Source organism: Manacus candei, unplaced genomic scaffold, assembly GCF_025592945.1.
Source record: "Manacus candei isolate 608988 ecotype Guabito, Panama unplaced genomic scaffold, ASM2559294v1 h1tg000457l, whole genome shotgun sequence".
NCBI lineage: Eukaryota > Metazoa > Chordata > Aves > Passeriformes > Pipridae > Manacus > Manacus candei.
The window spans coordinates 14,618-29,619 of record NW_026138505.1 but is presented as its reverse complement, the minus strand read 5'-3'; the positions used below and the strand labels follow the sequence as shown (position 1 = coordinate 29,619).

Below are 15,002 nucleotides of genomic sequence, written 5' to 3'. Positions count from 1 at the left end.
CCGTCCCCCCCCCCCCCCGGTGTCCCCCCGGGTGTCCCCCACCCCCCTGGTGTCCCCCCCACCCCCTTGATGTCCCCCCCATCCCCCTGATGTCCCCCCCTGATGCCCCCCCCACCCTCTGGATACCCCCTCACCCCACTGGTGTCCCCCCCCACCCCCCCCGGTGTCCCCCCCGGGTGTCCCCAATCCCCCCTGGGTGTCCCCCACCCCCCTGCCATCCCCCCCACCCCCCCGGTGTCCCCCCGGGTGCCCCCCCGTGCCCGGGGGTGGGTGACCCGTGCCCCCCCCGTGCCCCGCCGGGTGCCAGGCGCCGTGTCCGTCCCCCCCCCCGCGTGGGTGACACAGAAAAGGGCCATTGTGTGTGTCCCCCCCCCCCGGCGTCCCCATTGTCCCCTCCCACCCCCCCGGCGGTGACAGAGGGTCCCTTGTCCCCGTGTCACCTGCGGGGGTGCCCGGGGGGGGGACACTGACCCCCCCTGAGCCCCCCCTGAGCCCCCCCTGAGCCCCCCCGGCCCCCGGGGACGGGGTGACCTTGGCACGGGGATGACCTTGGGGGGGGGAGGGGGAGGCCGCGGTGACCCCGGGAGGGGGGATTGTGCTGACACAGCACAGAGGGGGTGTCACCTCCCCCCCCCGGGTGTCACCTCCCCCCCCGGGTGTGTCACACCCCCCTCGTGTCACCCCCCCTATTACCACCCTTGTGTCACCCCCCCAGTGTCACCCCTTGTGCCACCCTCGTGTCACCCCCCCTCCTGTCACCCCCCTCCTGTCACCCCCCTCCTGTCACCCCCCTGTGTCACCTCCCTCATGTCACTCCCTTGTGTCACCCCCCCTTGTGTCACCCCCTCCGTGTCACCACCCTTGTGTCACCCCCCCAGGGTTGCCCCTTGTGTCACCCCTTGTGCCACCCTCATGTCACCCCCGTGTCACCCCCCTCGTGTCACCCCCTTGTGTCACCCCCCTTGTGTCATCCCCTCCATGTCACCCCCTCCTGTCACCCCCCTGTGTCACCCCCCTCATGTCACCCCCTCCATGTCACCCCTCGTGTCACCCCCCCATGTCACCCCCCTCCTTGTGCCACCCTCCTGTCACCCCCCTCGTGTCACCCCCACCGCGGGGACATCCCGGTGTTGTCATGGCAACAGGAGGGGATGCTGAGGCCCCCCCCCCCCCCATGGGGACGGGGGGGGGACACACTGGGGTTGGGGGGACACGTGGCAGCGTCCCCGAGGTGCCACCGGCTGTGTCACTGGGGTTGGGGACACTGTGGGGGTGTCACTGCAGTTGGGGACACTGTGGGGGTGTCACTGGGACCCTCTGAGGGTGTCACTGGGGCTGGGGACCCCCCTGATTGTGTCACTGGGGTTGGGGACACTGTGGGGGTGTCACTGGGGTTGGGGACCCCCCTGATGGTGTCACTGGGACCCTGTGCTGGTGTCACTGGGGTTGGGGACACTGTGGGGGTGTCACTGGGGTTGGGGACCCCCAATGGTGTCCCCAGTGTGGGTGTCTGTGTGTCCCCAACACCCCGGTGTGGGTGTCCCCAAGGGTCCTGAGCACCCCAGTGACACTGGGGCAGGTGTCTGTGTGTCCCCTGTCCCCAGGGGTGTCTGTGTGTCCCCTGTCCCCAAGGGGTGTCTGTGTGTCCCCAGGGGTGTCTGTGTGTCCCCTGTCCCCCATGGTGACACTGCTGTCCCCTCCCTGTCCCCAGGGGTGTCTGTGTGTCCCCCCTGTCCCCAGGGGGTGTCTGTGTGTCCCCTGACCCCCCCATGGTGACACTGCTGTGTCCCCCCCATCCCCAGGGAGGGCCCAGGAGGTGCAGGCCGAGAACGTGACAGTGCTGGAGGGGGTGTGGGTGCTGTGACCCCCCCATGGTGACACTGTTGTGTCCCCCCCTGTCCCCAGGGGTGTCTGTGTGTCCCCTGTCCCCAAGGGGTGTCTGTGTGTCCCCCTGTCCCCCCCAGTGACACTGCTGTCCCCCTGTCCCCAGGGGTGTCTGTGTGTCCCCTGTCCCCCCATGGTGACACTGCTGTCCCCCTGTCCCCAGGGGTGTCTGTGTGTCCCCTGTCCCCAGGGGGTGTCTGTGTGTCCCCTGTCCCCCCCAGTGACACTGCTGTCCCCCCCCCATCCCCAGGGCGGGCCCAGGAGGTGCAGGCCGAGAACCTGACAGTGCTGTGGGGGGTGTGGGTGCTGTGACCCCCCCATGGTGACACTGTTGTCCCCCAGGGAAGGCCCAGGAGGTGCAGGCCGAGAACGTGACGGTGCTGGAGGGGGTGTGGGTGCTGTGGGTGCTGTGACCCCCCCCATGGTGACGTTGTTGTGTCCCCCCCTGTCCCCAGGGCGGGCCCAGGAGGTGCAGGCCGAGAACCTGACAGTGCTGTGGGGGGTGTGGGTGCTGTGACCCCCCCATGGTGACATTTTTGTGTCCCCAGGGAGGGCCCAGGAGGTGCAGGCCGAGAACGTGACGGTGCTGGAGGGGGGCACGGCCGAGATCACCTGTCACCTGCACAGGTACGACGGGTCCATCGTCGTCATCCAGAACCCCGCCCGCCAGACGCTCTTCTTCAACGGCACCCGCGGTGAGGGGGAGCCCGGGGGGGCCTGGGGGGACATGGGGGGGCCTTGGGGACACCTGGGGGCACCTTGGGGACACCTGGGGACACCCAAGGACATGGGGGGGACAGGGGATGGACAGGGACACCCGGGGGCACCTGGGGGGACCTTGGGGACACCTGGGGACACCTGGGGACACCTTGGGGACACCCAAGGACATGGGGGGGACAGAGGGGTGGACAGGGACACCTGGGGACACCCGGGGGGACCTTGGGGACATGGGGGGGCCTTGGGGACACCTTGGGGACACCTGGGGACACCTGGGGACATGGGGGAGGACAGGGGGGTGGACATGGACACCTGGGGACACCTGGGGACATGGGGGGGGACAGGGACACCTGGGGACACCCGGGGGGACCTTGGGGACATGGGGATACCTTGGGGACACCTTGGGGACACCTGGGGACACCCAGGGACACCTGGGGACGTGGGGGGGGGGACAGAGGATGGACAGGGACACCTGGGAACACCCAGGGACACCTGGGGACGTGGGGGGGGACAGGGGGGCACAGAGGGGTGTCTGTGGGGCTCCAGGGTGACCCTGGGGTGGCATCAGGGGGATGGAGGTGTCTGTGGGTCCCGTGGGGTACCTGTGTGACCCCGGGGTGTCTGTGGGTCCTGGGGGTGCCCGTGGGTCCCCGTGTGACCCCTGTGTGACCCCGGGGTGTCCCCCCTGTCCCCCCAGCCCTGAAGGACGAGCGTTTCAAGCTGGGGGTGCCCGTGGGGGGCTGTGGGGTCTCAGGGGTGTGTGTGGGTACCTGTGTGACCCCGGGGTGTCTGTGGGTCCTAGGGGTGTCTGTGGGTACCTGTGTGACCCCAGGGGTGTCTGTGGGTCCCCGTGTGACCCCTTTGTGACCCCGGGGTGTCCCCCCTGTCCCCCCAGCCCTGAAGGACGAGCGTTTCGAGCTGGGGGTGCCTGTGGGGGGCTGTGGGGTCCCAGGGGTGTCCGTGGGTCCTAGGGGTGTCTGTGGGTACCCATGTGACCCCAGGGGTGTCTGTGGGTCCCTGTGTGACCCCTCTGTGACCCCGGGGTGTCCCCCCCTGTCCCCCCAGCCCTGAAGGACGAGCGTTTCGAGCTGGGGGTGCCCATGGGGGGCTGTGTGACCCCAGGGGTGTCTGTGTGTCCTGGAGGGGGCTGTGGGTACCTGTGTGACCCCAGGGGTGTCTGTGGGTCCCCGTGTGACCCCTGTGTGACCCCGGGGTGTCCCCCTGTCCCCCCCCAGCCCTGAAGGACGAGCGTTTCAAGCTGGGGGTGCCCGTGGGGGGCTGTGTGACCCCAGGGGTACCTGTGTGACCCCGGGGTGTCTGTGGGTTCTGGGGGTGCCCGTGGGTCCCCGTGTGACCCCTGTGTGACCCCGGGGTGTCCCCCCTGTCCCCCCAGCCCTGAAGGACGAACGTTTCGAGCTGGGGGTGCCCGTGGGGGGCTGTGTGTCCCATGGGGTCCCCGTGTGACCCCTGTGTGACCCCTGTGTGACCCCGGGGTGCCCCCCTGTCCCCCCCAGCCCTGAAGGACGAGCGTTTCGAGCTGGGGGTGCCCGTGGGGGGCTGTGGGTCCCATGGGGTACCAGTGTGACCCCAGGGGTGTCTGTGGGTCCCCGTGTGACCCCTGTGTGACCCCGGGGTGTCCCCCCTGTCCCCCCAGCCCTGAAGGACGAGCGTTTCGAGCTGGCCGAGTTCAGCCGGCGGCGGCTGCGGCTGCGCCTGGCGCGGGCCCGGCTGGAGGACGAGGGGGGGTATTTCTGCCAGCTCTACGCCGACGACACCCACCACCAGATAGCCACCCTCACCGTGCTGGGTAGGGCTCCTGGGGGCACCTGGGGCCACCTGGGGGGTGTGGGGACACCCAGCACCAGATAGCCACCCTCACCGTGCTGGGTAGGGCTCCTGGGGGGGCATGGGGACACCTGGGGGGACATGGGGACACTTGGGGACACCCAGCACCAGATAGCCACCCTCACCGTGCTGGGTAGGGCTCCTGGGGGGACATGGGGGGACACTTGGGGACACCCAGCACCAGATAGCCACTCTCACCGTGCTGGGTAGGGCTCCTGGGGGGGCATGGGGGGCACCTGGGGACACCTGGGGGGACATGGGGACTCTTGGGGACACCCAGCACCAGATAGCCACCCTCACCGTGCTGGGTAGGGCTCCTGGGGGGGTCATGGGGCGTGTGGGGACACCTGGGGGGTGTGGGGACACCTGGGAACACCTGGGGGCACCTGGGGGTCATGGGGACACCTGGGGGGTGTGGGGACACCTGGAGACACCTGGGGGGTGTGGGGGCACCTGGGGACACCTGGGGACAGGGAGGGATCACCTGGGGACACTGTGGTGGCCATTCCTGCCCGTGCCACCTTCCAGACACCCCAAACCACATCCTGAAGTGTCCTCCCCCTCCTCGGGGACATTTGGGGACACTGTGGTGGCCACTCCTGCCTGTGCCACTTCCAGGCACCCCAAACCACATCCTGAGGTGTCCTCCCCTGCTTGGGGACATTTGGGGACAGCTGGGGACACTTGGGGACATGTGATGACACGTGTCCCCTTGTCCCCTCCACCTTTGTCCCTCATCCTGGGTCCTTGTCCCCCCTTTTCTTCTCCTTTGTCCCTTGTGTTTGCCCCCTGACCCTCGTGACCCCTGTCCCCTGTGTGTCCCCCTGTCCCCCCTGTGTCCCCCTGTCCCCTGTGTGTCCCCCTGTCCCCCCTGTGTCCCCCTGTCCCCTGTGTGTCCCCCATGTGTCCCCCTGTCCCCTGTGTGTCCCCCCTCCCCTGTGTGTCCCCCCGTGTCCCCTGTGTCCCCTGTGTCCCTCTGTCCCTCCCTGTGTCCCCCCCCGTGTCCCCCCTGTGTCCCCCTGTCCCCCCTGTGTCCCCCCATCCCCTGTGTCCCCCTGTCCCCCCTGTGTCCCCCCTGTGTCCCCCCTGTGTCCCCCTGTGTCCCCCTGTCCCCTGTGTGTCCCCCCTGTCCCCCGTGTGTCCCCCTGTCCCCCCTGTGTCCCCCTGTCCCCCGTGTGTCCCCCCTGTCCCCCGTCTGTCCCCCTGTGTCCCCTGTCCGCCGTCTGTCCCCCTGTGTCCCCTGTCCCCCCCCGTCCCCTGTGTGTCCCCCCATCCCCTGTGTCCCCCCCGTGTGTCCCCCTGTCCTTTGTGTGTCCCCCCTGTCCCCCCTGTGTGTCCCCCCATCCCCTGTGTCCCCCTGTCCCCCCTGTGTCCCCCTGTCCCCCCCATCCCCTGTGTGTCCCCCTGTCCCCCCTGTGTCCCCTGTGTGTCCCCCTGTCCCCCCTGTCCCCCCAGTGCCCCCCGAGCCCCCCGTGGTGGAGGCGGGGGCCCTGGCAGTGGAGGGGGGGGAGGTGGAGCTGAGCTGCCTCGTCCCCCGCGCCAGACCCCCCGCGACCCTGCGCTGGTACCGGCGACCGCCGCGAGCTGCCAGGTGAGGGGACACCTGGGGGGACATGGGGGGACACCTGGGGGGGACACCTGGGGGGGACATGGGGACACCTGGGACACCTGGGGACAGGGGGGGGACACCTGGGGACACCTGGGGACAAGGGGACACGGGGAGGGACCCCCCGCGACCCTGCGCTGGTACCGCCACCCGCCGCGAGCTGCCAGGTTGAGGGGACACCTGGGGACACCTGGGATACCTGGGGACAGGGGGGGACACCTGGGGACAGGGGGACACAGGGAGGGACCCCCCGCGACCCTGCGCTGGTACCGCGACCGCCGCGAGCTGCCAGGTGAGGGGACACCTGGGGGGGGGGGGGGGGGGGGACATATGGGGGGACATGGGGACACCTGGGGACAGGGGACACACTGTCCCTGTGTCCCCGTGTTCCTGTGTCCCTCTCCTTATCCCGCTGTCCCCTGTCTCTGTCCCTGTCCCCATCCCTGTCCTCGTATCCCTGTCCCTGTGTGTTCCTATATCCCTATCCCTGTCCCCATGTGTCCTCTCTCTCTGTCCCTCTGTCTCTGTCCCTCTGTCCCTGTCCCTATGTGTCCCTGTCCCTGTGTCCCCATCCCTGTGTCCCTGTCCCTGTGTCCCTGTCTCTGTGTCCCTGTCTCTGTGTCCCTGTCCCTGTGTCCTCATCCATGTCCCTGTCCCCATGTCCCTGTGTGTCCTTGTCTGTCCCTGTCCCCATGTCCCTGTGTCCCTGTGTGTCCTTGTCTGTCCCTGTCCCCATGTCCCCGTCCCTGTGTCCCTCTGTCCTTTTGTCCCCATCCCCATGTCCCTGTGTCCCTGTGTGTCCTTGCCTGTCCCTGTCCCCGTGTCCCTGTGTGTCCCCTGTCCCCATCCCTGTCCCCGTGTCCCCATCCCTGTCCCTGTGTCCCTGTCCCCATCCCTGTGTCCCTGTCCCTGTCCCTCTGTCCCCGTCCCTGTGTCCCCATCCCTGTCCCCATCCCTGTCCCTCTGTCCCTGTCCCTGTGTCCCTGTCCCTGTGTCCCCATCCCTGTCCCCATCCCTGTCCCTCTGTCCCCGTTCCTGTGTCCTTGTCCCTGTCCCCATGTCCCTGTGTCCCCATCCCTGTCCCTGTGTCCCTGTGTCCCCATGTCCCTGTGTCCCTGTCCCTGTCCCTGTGTCCCCGTGTCCCCATCCCTGTCCCTGTCCCTGTCCCTGTGTCCCTGTCCCTGTCCCTGTGTCCCTGTCCCCGTCCCTGTGTCCCCGCAGGCGAGAGCACGCGTGAGCAGCTGGGGAAGGTGTTCTGGCAGCGCTCGGTGCTGCGGCTGCGCGTGGAGCGCAGGGACCACGGGGCCATCGTCACCTGCGAGGCCACACACCCCGCCCTGGGCCGGGGGCAGCGCAGGCAGACCCAGTACATGCTGGACGTGCAGTGTGCGTGGCCTGGGGGGCACTGGGGGGCACTGGGAGGGACTGGGGGGCACTGGGAGGGACAGAGGACACAGCACTGCCAGACCCAGTACATGCTGGACGTGCGGTGTGGGTGAACTGGGGGGCACTGGGGGGCACTGGGAGGGACTGGGGGGCACTGGGAGGCACTGGGGACATGGGGGGACACAGTGCAGGCAGACCCAGTACATGCTGGACGTGCAGTGTGCGTGGCCTGGGGGCACTGGGAGGGACTGGGGGGCACTGGGAGGGACTGGGGGGCACTGGGGACACAGTGCAGGCAGACCCAGTACATGCTGGATGTGCAGTGTGCGTGGGCTGGGGGCACTGGGAGGGACTGGGGGGCACTGGGAGGGACTGGGGGGCACTGGGGACACAGTGCAGGCAGACCCAGTACATGCTGGACGTGCAGTGTGCGTGGGCTGGGGGGACTGGGGGGCACTGGGAGGGACTGGGGGCACTGGGGACATGGGGGGGACACAGCACTGCCAGACCCAGTACATGCTGGACGTGCAGTGTGCGTGGGCTGGGGGCACTGGGAGGGACTGGGGGGCACTGGGAGGGACTGGGGGGCACTGGGGACATGGGGGGACACAGTGCAGGCAGACCCAGTACATGCTGGACGTGCAGTGTGCGTGGGCTGGGGGCACTGGGGGGCAATGGGAGGGGATTGGGGGACACTGGAAGGGACTGGGAGGAGATGGGGGGACTGGGAGGGACTGGAAGGGAATTGGGAGGGGATTGGGGGCACTGCGAAGGACTGGGAAGGGATTGGGAGGGGACTAGAAGGGAATTGGGAGGGGATTGAGTAGGACTGGGAGGGGATTGGGGGGCACTGGGAGGGGATGGGGAGGGACTGGGAGGGGATTGGGAGGGACTGGGAGGGGATTGGGGGGCACTGGGAGGGGATGGGGAGGGACTGGGAGGGGATTGGGGAGGACTGGGAGGGGATGGGGAGGGACTGGGAGGGGATTGGGGAGGACTGGGAGGGGATGGGGAGGGACTGGGAGGGGATTGGGGAGGACTGGGAGGGGATGGGGAGGGACTGGGAGGGACTGGGGGCACGGGGAGGACCCGAGCGGGGACACAGGGTGGGTGTCAGGTGTGACTGGGGGTGTCACAGATGCCACTGGGGGGGGGTCACAGGTGTCCCCAGCAGATCCCAGGTGACACTGGGGGGGCTCCCCGGTGTCCCCAAGGAGGTGACCCCCCCCCCGTGTCCCCCCCCCAGACCCTCCCTCGGCGCGGATCGTCCCCTCCCAGAACGTCCTGCGAGAAGGGGACACCCTGGTGCTGACCTGTGCCGTCAGCGGGAACCCTCGGTGGGTGACGGGGACAGGGGGGGACAGGGGGACATGGGGGGGACAGGGGGACATGGGGGGGACAGAGGGACATGGGGGGGACAGGGGGACATGGGGGGAACAGGGGGACATGGGGGGAACAGGGGGACATGGGGGGAACAGGGGGACACAGGGGTGACACCCTGGTGCTGACCTGTGCCGTCAGCGGGAACCCTCGGTGGGTGACGGGGACAGGGGGGGACAGGGGGACATGGGGGGGACAGGGGGACATGGGGGGGACAGGGGGACATGGGGGACAGGGGGGGACACCCTGGTGCTGACCTGTGCCGTCAGTGGGAACCCACGGTGGGTGACGGGGACAGGGGGGGACAGGGGGACATGGGGGGGACAGGGGGACATGGGGGGGACAGGGGGGGACACCCTGGTGCTGACCTGTGCCATCAGCGGGAACCCTCGGTGGGTGACAGGGACAGGGGGGGACACAGAGGGACACAGGGGATGGGGGGGGACAGGGGGACATGGGGGACATGGGGGGGACACAGGGGGACACCCTGGTGCTGACCTGTGCCGTCAGCGGGAACCCACGGTGGGTGACGGGGACAGGGGGGGACACAGAGGGACACAGGGGATGGGGGGGGACATGGGGGGGACAGGGGGACATGGGGGGGACAGGGGGTGACACCCTGGTGCTGACCTGTGCTGTCAGTGGGAACCCACGGTGGGTGACGGGGACAGGGGGACATGGGGGGGACACAGGGGACAGGGGGGGACACAGAGGGACACAGGGGATGGGGGGGAACAGGGGGACATGGGGGACATGGGGGGGGACAGGGGGGGACACCCTGGTGCTGACCTGTGCCGTCAGCGGGAACCCACGGTGGGTGACGGGGACAGGGGGACATGGGGGGGACACAGGGGACAGGGGAGGACAGGGGGGGTCAGGGGGGAACAAGTGACAGGAGAGGGACAGGGAGGAGTCAGGAGCGTCACAGGGAGGTGACAGGAAGGTGACAGGAGGGTCACAGGGAGGTGATGGGGTGACAGGAGTGACAGTGAGGTAGCAGGGGTGACAGGGGGTGACAGTGAGGTGGCAGGGGTCACGGGGAGGTGACAGGTGATGGGGTGGCAGTGAGGCAACAAGAGTGACAGGGGGTGACAGTGAGGTGACAGCTCATAGGGGGAATGAGAGGAGGGTGACAGTGAGGTGACTGGGGTCACAGGGGGGTGACAGGGGTCTCAGGGGGTTGGCAGGAGGGTGACAGGGGGCTGACAGAGGGTGACAGGGGGGTGACAGGGGTCACGGGGAGGTGACAGCGAGGCGACAAGGGGTCACAGTGAGGTGGCAGGGGTCACAGGGGGGTGACAGAAGGGTCATGGGGGTGACAGGAGGGTCACAGTGAGGTGACAGGGGTGACAGTGAGGTGGCAGGGGTCACAGGGGGGTGACAGGAGGGTCATGGGGGTGACAGGAAGGTCACAGTGAGGTGACAGGGGTGACAGTGAGGTGGCAGGGGTCACAGGGGGGTGACAGGAGGGTCATGGGGGGTGGCAGGAGGGTCACAGGGAGGTGACAACGAGGTGACAAGGGGTCACAGTGAGGTGACAGGAGGTGACAGTGAGGTGGCAGGGGTCACAGGGGGGTGACAGGAGGTCACAGTGAGGTGACAGGGGTGACAGTGAGGTGGCAGGGGTCACAGAGGGGGTCACAGGGGGTGACAGGGGTCACAGAGGGGTGACAGGGGTGACAGGGGGGTGACAGTGAGGTGACAGGGGTCACAGGGGGGTGACAGGAGGTCACAGTGAGGTGACAGGGGTGACAGTGAGGTGGCAGGGGTCACAGGGGGGTGACAGGAGGTCACAGTGAGGTGACAGGGGTGACAGTGAGGTGGCAGGGGTCACAGAGGGGGTCACAGGGGGTGACAGGGGTCACAGAGGGGTGACAGGGGTGACAGGGGGGTGACAGTGAGGTGACAGGGGTCACAGGGGGGTGACAGGAGGTCACAGTGAGGTGACAGGGGTGACAGTGAGGTGGCAGGGGTCACAGGGGGGTGACAGGAGGGTCACGGGGGTGACAGGAGGGTCACGGGGGTGACAGGGGTGACAGTGAGGTGACAAGGGGTCACAGTGAGGTGACAGGAGGTGACAGTGAGGTGGCAGGGGTCACGGGGAGGTGACAGGGGGTCACAGGGGGGTGACAGAGGGTGCCAGGGAGGTGCCGGTGCAGTGACAGCCCCCCCGTGCCCCCCAGCCCCACGGAGGTGTGGTGGAGCCGCGGCAACGAGTCCCTCCCGCCCCGGGCCCGGGCCGAGGGCGAGCGGCTGACGCTGCCGGCGCTGGGCCCGCAGGACAACGGCACCTACAGCTGCCACGCCGGCAACGCCCACGGCCGCGCCGCCGACCACTACGTGCTCGTCGTCTACGGTCAGTCACACGGGGGGCACCCACGGGGGCACCCACGGGGCACTGGGGGCACCTACGGGGACACTGGGGGCACCCACGGGGACATTGGGGGCACCTACAGGGACATTGGGGGCACTGGGGGCACCTACAGGGACACCAGGGACACCTATAGGGGCACCAGGGGTACCCACAGCCACCCACGGGGGCACTGGGGGCACCCACGGGGACACCCATGGGGACGTTGGGGACACCTACAGGGACACTGGGGGCACTGGGGGCACCTACAGGGACACCCACGGGGGCACTGGGGACACTGGGGGCACCCACAGCCACCCACGGGGACACTGGGGGCACCTACAGGGACATTGGGGGCACCCACGGGGACATTGGGGACACCAGGATCAACTGGGGCGACCTATAGGGACACCAGGGTCACCCACAGCCACCCAGAGGGACACTGGGGACACTGGGGGCACCCACAGGGACACTGGGGGCACCTACAGGGACACTGGGGGCACTGGGGGCACCCACGGGGACATTGGGGGCACCTACAGGGACATTGGGGACACCCACAGCCACCCACGGGGACACTGGGGGCACCTACAGGGACATTGGGGGCACCTACAGGGACATTGGGGACACCCACAGCCACCCACGGGGACATTGGGGACACCTACAGGGACATTGGGGACACCAGGATCAACTGGGGGCACCTACAGGGACTCCAGGGACACCAAGACACCTAGAGGGACACGTATAGGGATACCAGGGACACCCATAGGGACACCAGGGACACCTATGGGACACCAGGGACCACCCATGGGACACTGGGGACACTGGGGGCACCTATAGGGACACCTATAGGGGCACCAGGGACACCCACAGCCACCCACAGGGACACTGGGGGCACCTACAGGGACACCAAGACACCTATAGGGGCACCAGGGGCACCTATATAGACACCAGGGACACCTATAGGGACACCAGGGACACCTATGGGGTCACCAGGGACACACCCATAGGGACACTGGGGACACTGGGGGCACCAGGATCAACTGGGGGCACCTACAGGGACACCAGGGTCACCCACGGGGACACTGGGGACACCCATGGGGTCACTGGGGACACCCATGGGGACACCAGGGACACCTATAGGGCCACCAAGACACCTATAGGGACACGGGGGACACCCACGGGGACACTGGGGACACCCATGGGGTCACTGGGGCACCCATGGGGTCACTGGGGACACCTATGGGGACACTGAGGGCACCTACAGGGTCACCACGACCACTCATGGGGTCATCAGGGTCACCTGGGTCACCTATGGGGTCACCAGAGACACCTACAGAGACATTGGGGACACCAGGGCCACCGACAGGGCCACCCACAGCCACCCATGGGGTCCCCATGGCCACGCCCAGTATCCCCATGGCCACGCCCAGTGTCCCCATGGCCACCCCCAGTGTCCCCATGGCCACGCCCAGTATCCCCATGGCCACGCCCAGTGTCCCCATGGCCACGCCCTGTCCCTCATCCCTGGCCGAGGGGGGTGTGTGGGGTGGGCTGTGGGTGCCCCCCAGCCCCCCCCCAGTGACGGTGTCCCCCCCGGGTGTCCCCGCAGACCCCGGGGCGGTGGTGGCGGCGCAGGGGGCGGGGCCGTTCGCCGTGGTGGGCGGGGCCCTGGCCCTGCTGGTGTTCCTGCTGCTGCTGCTGCTCGGGGCCCTCGTCTGGTGCTCCGTCAGACAGAAAGGTGGGCGTGGCCGGGGGCGTGGTCAGGGCGGGGGGCGTGGTCGGGGTGGGTGTGGTCAGGGTGGGCGTGGTCAGGGTGGGCATGGTCAGGGTGGGTGTGGGTGGGGCCCTCATCTGGTGCTCTGTCAGACAGAAAGGTGGGCGTGGTCGGGGGCGTGGCCAGGATGGGTGTGGCCGGGGTGGGTGTGGTCAGGGTGGGCGTGGTCAGGGTGGGTGTGGTTGGAGTGGGTGGGGCCCTCGTCTGGTGCTCTGTCAGACAGAAAGGTGGGCGTGGCCGAGGACGTGGCCAGAGCAGGGGGCGTGGCCGGGGTGGGTGTGGCCGGGGTGGGTGTGGTCAGGGTGGGTGGGTGTGGTCAGGGTGGGTGTGGTTGGAGTGGGTGGGGCCCTCGTCTCGTGCTCTGTCAGACAGAAAGGTGGGCGTGGCCAGGGCGGGGGGGGCGTGGCCGGGGTGGGTGTGGTCAGGGTGGGGCCTCTGGAAGGGAGGTGGCACCTCGGGGTGGGCTTGGTCCGGGTGGGTGTGGCCTCGGGGTGGGTGTGGCTGTGGGGTATGTGTGGGCTGGGCTTGGTCCGGGTGGGTGTGGCCTCGGGGTGGGTGTGGTCTGAGTGCGTGTGGGCGTGGCCTTTGTGGGTGGGTGTGGCCTCTGGGTGGGGAAGTTTGGGGGTGTTCCTTGGGAGGGGTGGGGCGGGGCAGCTGTGGGCGTGGTCCACAGATGTGGGCGTGTCCAGAGGTGTGGTGGGCGTGGCCTGGAGCCACAGGGCCGTTGTGGGGGGGGGGGGGATTTTTGGGGGGAGTTTTTTGGGGGTGGGTGTGTCCCGTATGGATGTGGGCGTGGTCTGACGGGCGTGGGCGTGTCCTGAGGGCGTGGGCGTGTCCCAGGGTCGTACCTGACGCACGAGGCCAGCGGGCTGGAGGAGCACGGGGAGGCCCGGGAGGCTTTCCTGGGGGGGGAGCCCGGGAAGCGCAAGGAGGAGTTCTTCATCTGAGGGGGGGAGCATGGGGGGCACGGGGGGGGGGACAGGGGGGACATGGGGGGGACATCACGGACGTGGGGGGGCACGGGGGGGACACGGGAGGGGGACAGGGGGGACATGGGGGGGACACAGGGGAGACACTGGGGGGGGACAGTGGGGACATGGGGTGACATCACGGACATGGGGGGACACAGGGGGGGTCAGGGGGGACACGGGGGACACTGGGGGGGACATCACGGACAGGGGGGACAGGGGACATTGGGGACATGGGGGGGACATCACGGACGTGGGGGGACACGGGGGGGACACTGGGGACATTGGGGACATGGGGGGGGACATCACGGACGTGGGGGGACACTGGGGGGGACAGGGGACAGTGGGGACGTGGAGGTGGAGGGATAAGGGGACATTCAGGACGGGGGGACATCGGGGGGGGACGTTGGGGTGACATTGAGGATGTGGGGGGGACAAGGGATAGGGGACATGGGGGGACATGGGGGGGGGCATCGGGGTGACCTTGGGGACATTGGGGGCACAAGGGACATTAAGGGGACATTGGGGGGCCCTTGGGGACGTGGGGGGACAAGGGACAGGGGACATTGGGGGACATTGGGGACAGGGGGGGACACGAGGGGACCTTGAGCGTGGGGGGGGGGACAGGGGGGGGACACGGGGGGGGGATGGGGGTGACAGAGGACACGGGGGGGGGGGAGACACAAAGGGGGGTCCCGGGGGGGCTCCGGGGCCGCTGCAGGGCCGGGGCCAAGCCCCGCCCACCCCACACAAGCCCCGCCCCCCGATCCCGGGTCCCCCCCCCCCCCAAAAAAAAACGCTCAAAGCCATGAGGGGGGTGGGGGAGGGGCGGGGGAGGGGCGTGTCCGTGTCCCCGCGCACAAGGGGGGGGAGGGGTGGGGAGGGGGCGGGGCAAGGGGGCGGGTCGTGAATAATCTAAGAGGGGGGCGTGGCCCGACGCGCGGCCCCGCCCCCTCCGCGGGTGTGGCTGTAAATAACCTTTTAACCACCTTTGATACGCAATAAAAACCCCCGATTCGTACCCGCGGGCACTGGGGGCACTGGGGGGGACTGGGAGGGGACTGGGAGGGACTGGAGGGGACTGGAGGGGAC

The 15,002-nt window shown here is 68.9% G+C and overlaps 1 protein-coding gene across 1 annotated transcript; it reads left to right on the top strand.

The window, feature by feature from the left end:
- Nucleotides 1-2,401: 2,401 nt before the first annotated feature.
- On the top strand, nucleotides 2,402-13,896 carry LOC127465663 (cell adhesion molecule 4-like; the record flags this gene model as incomplete). The annotated part of the gene is given in 9 exon segments (XM_051776168.1): nucleotides 2,402-2,579; nucleotides 4,256-4,408; nucleotides 5,902-6,017; nucleotides 6,019-6,037; nucleotides 7,274-7,438; nucleotides 8,685-8,775; nucleotides 11,002-11,174; nucleotides 12,778-12,906; nucleotides 13,783-13,896. Coding segments are annotated over 9 exon segments (1,131 nt in total), but the record flags the coding sequence as incomplete, so codon positions are not given.
- Nucleotides 13,897-15,002: the final 1,106 nt, after the last annotated feature.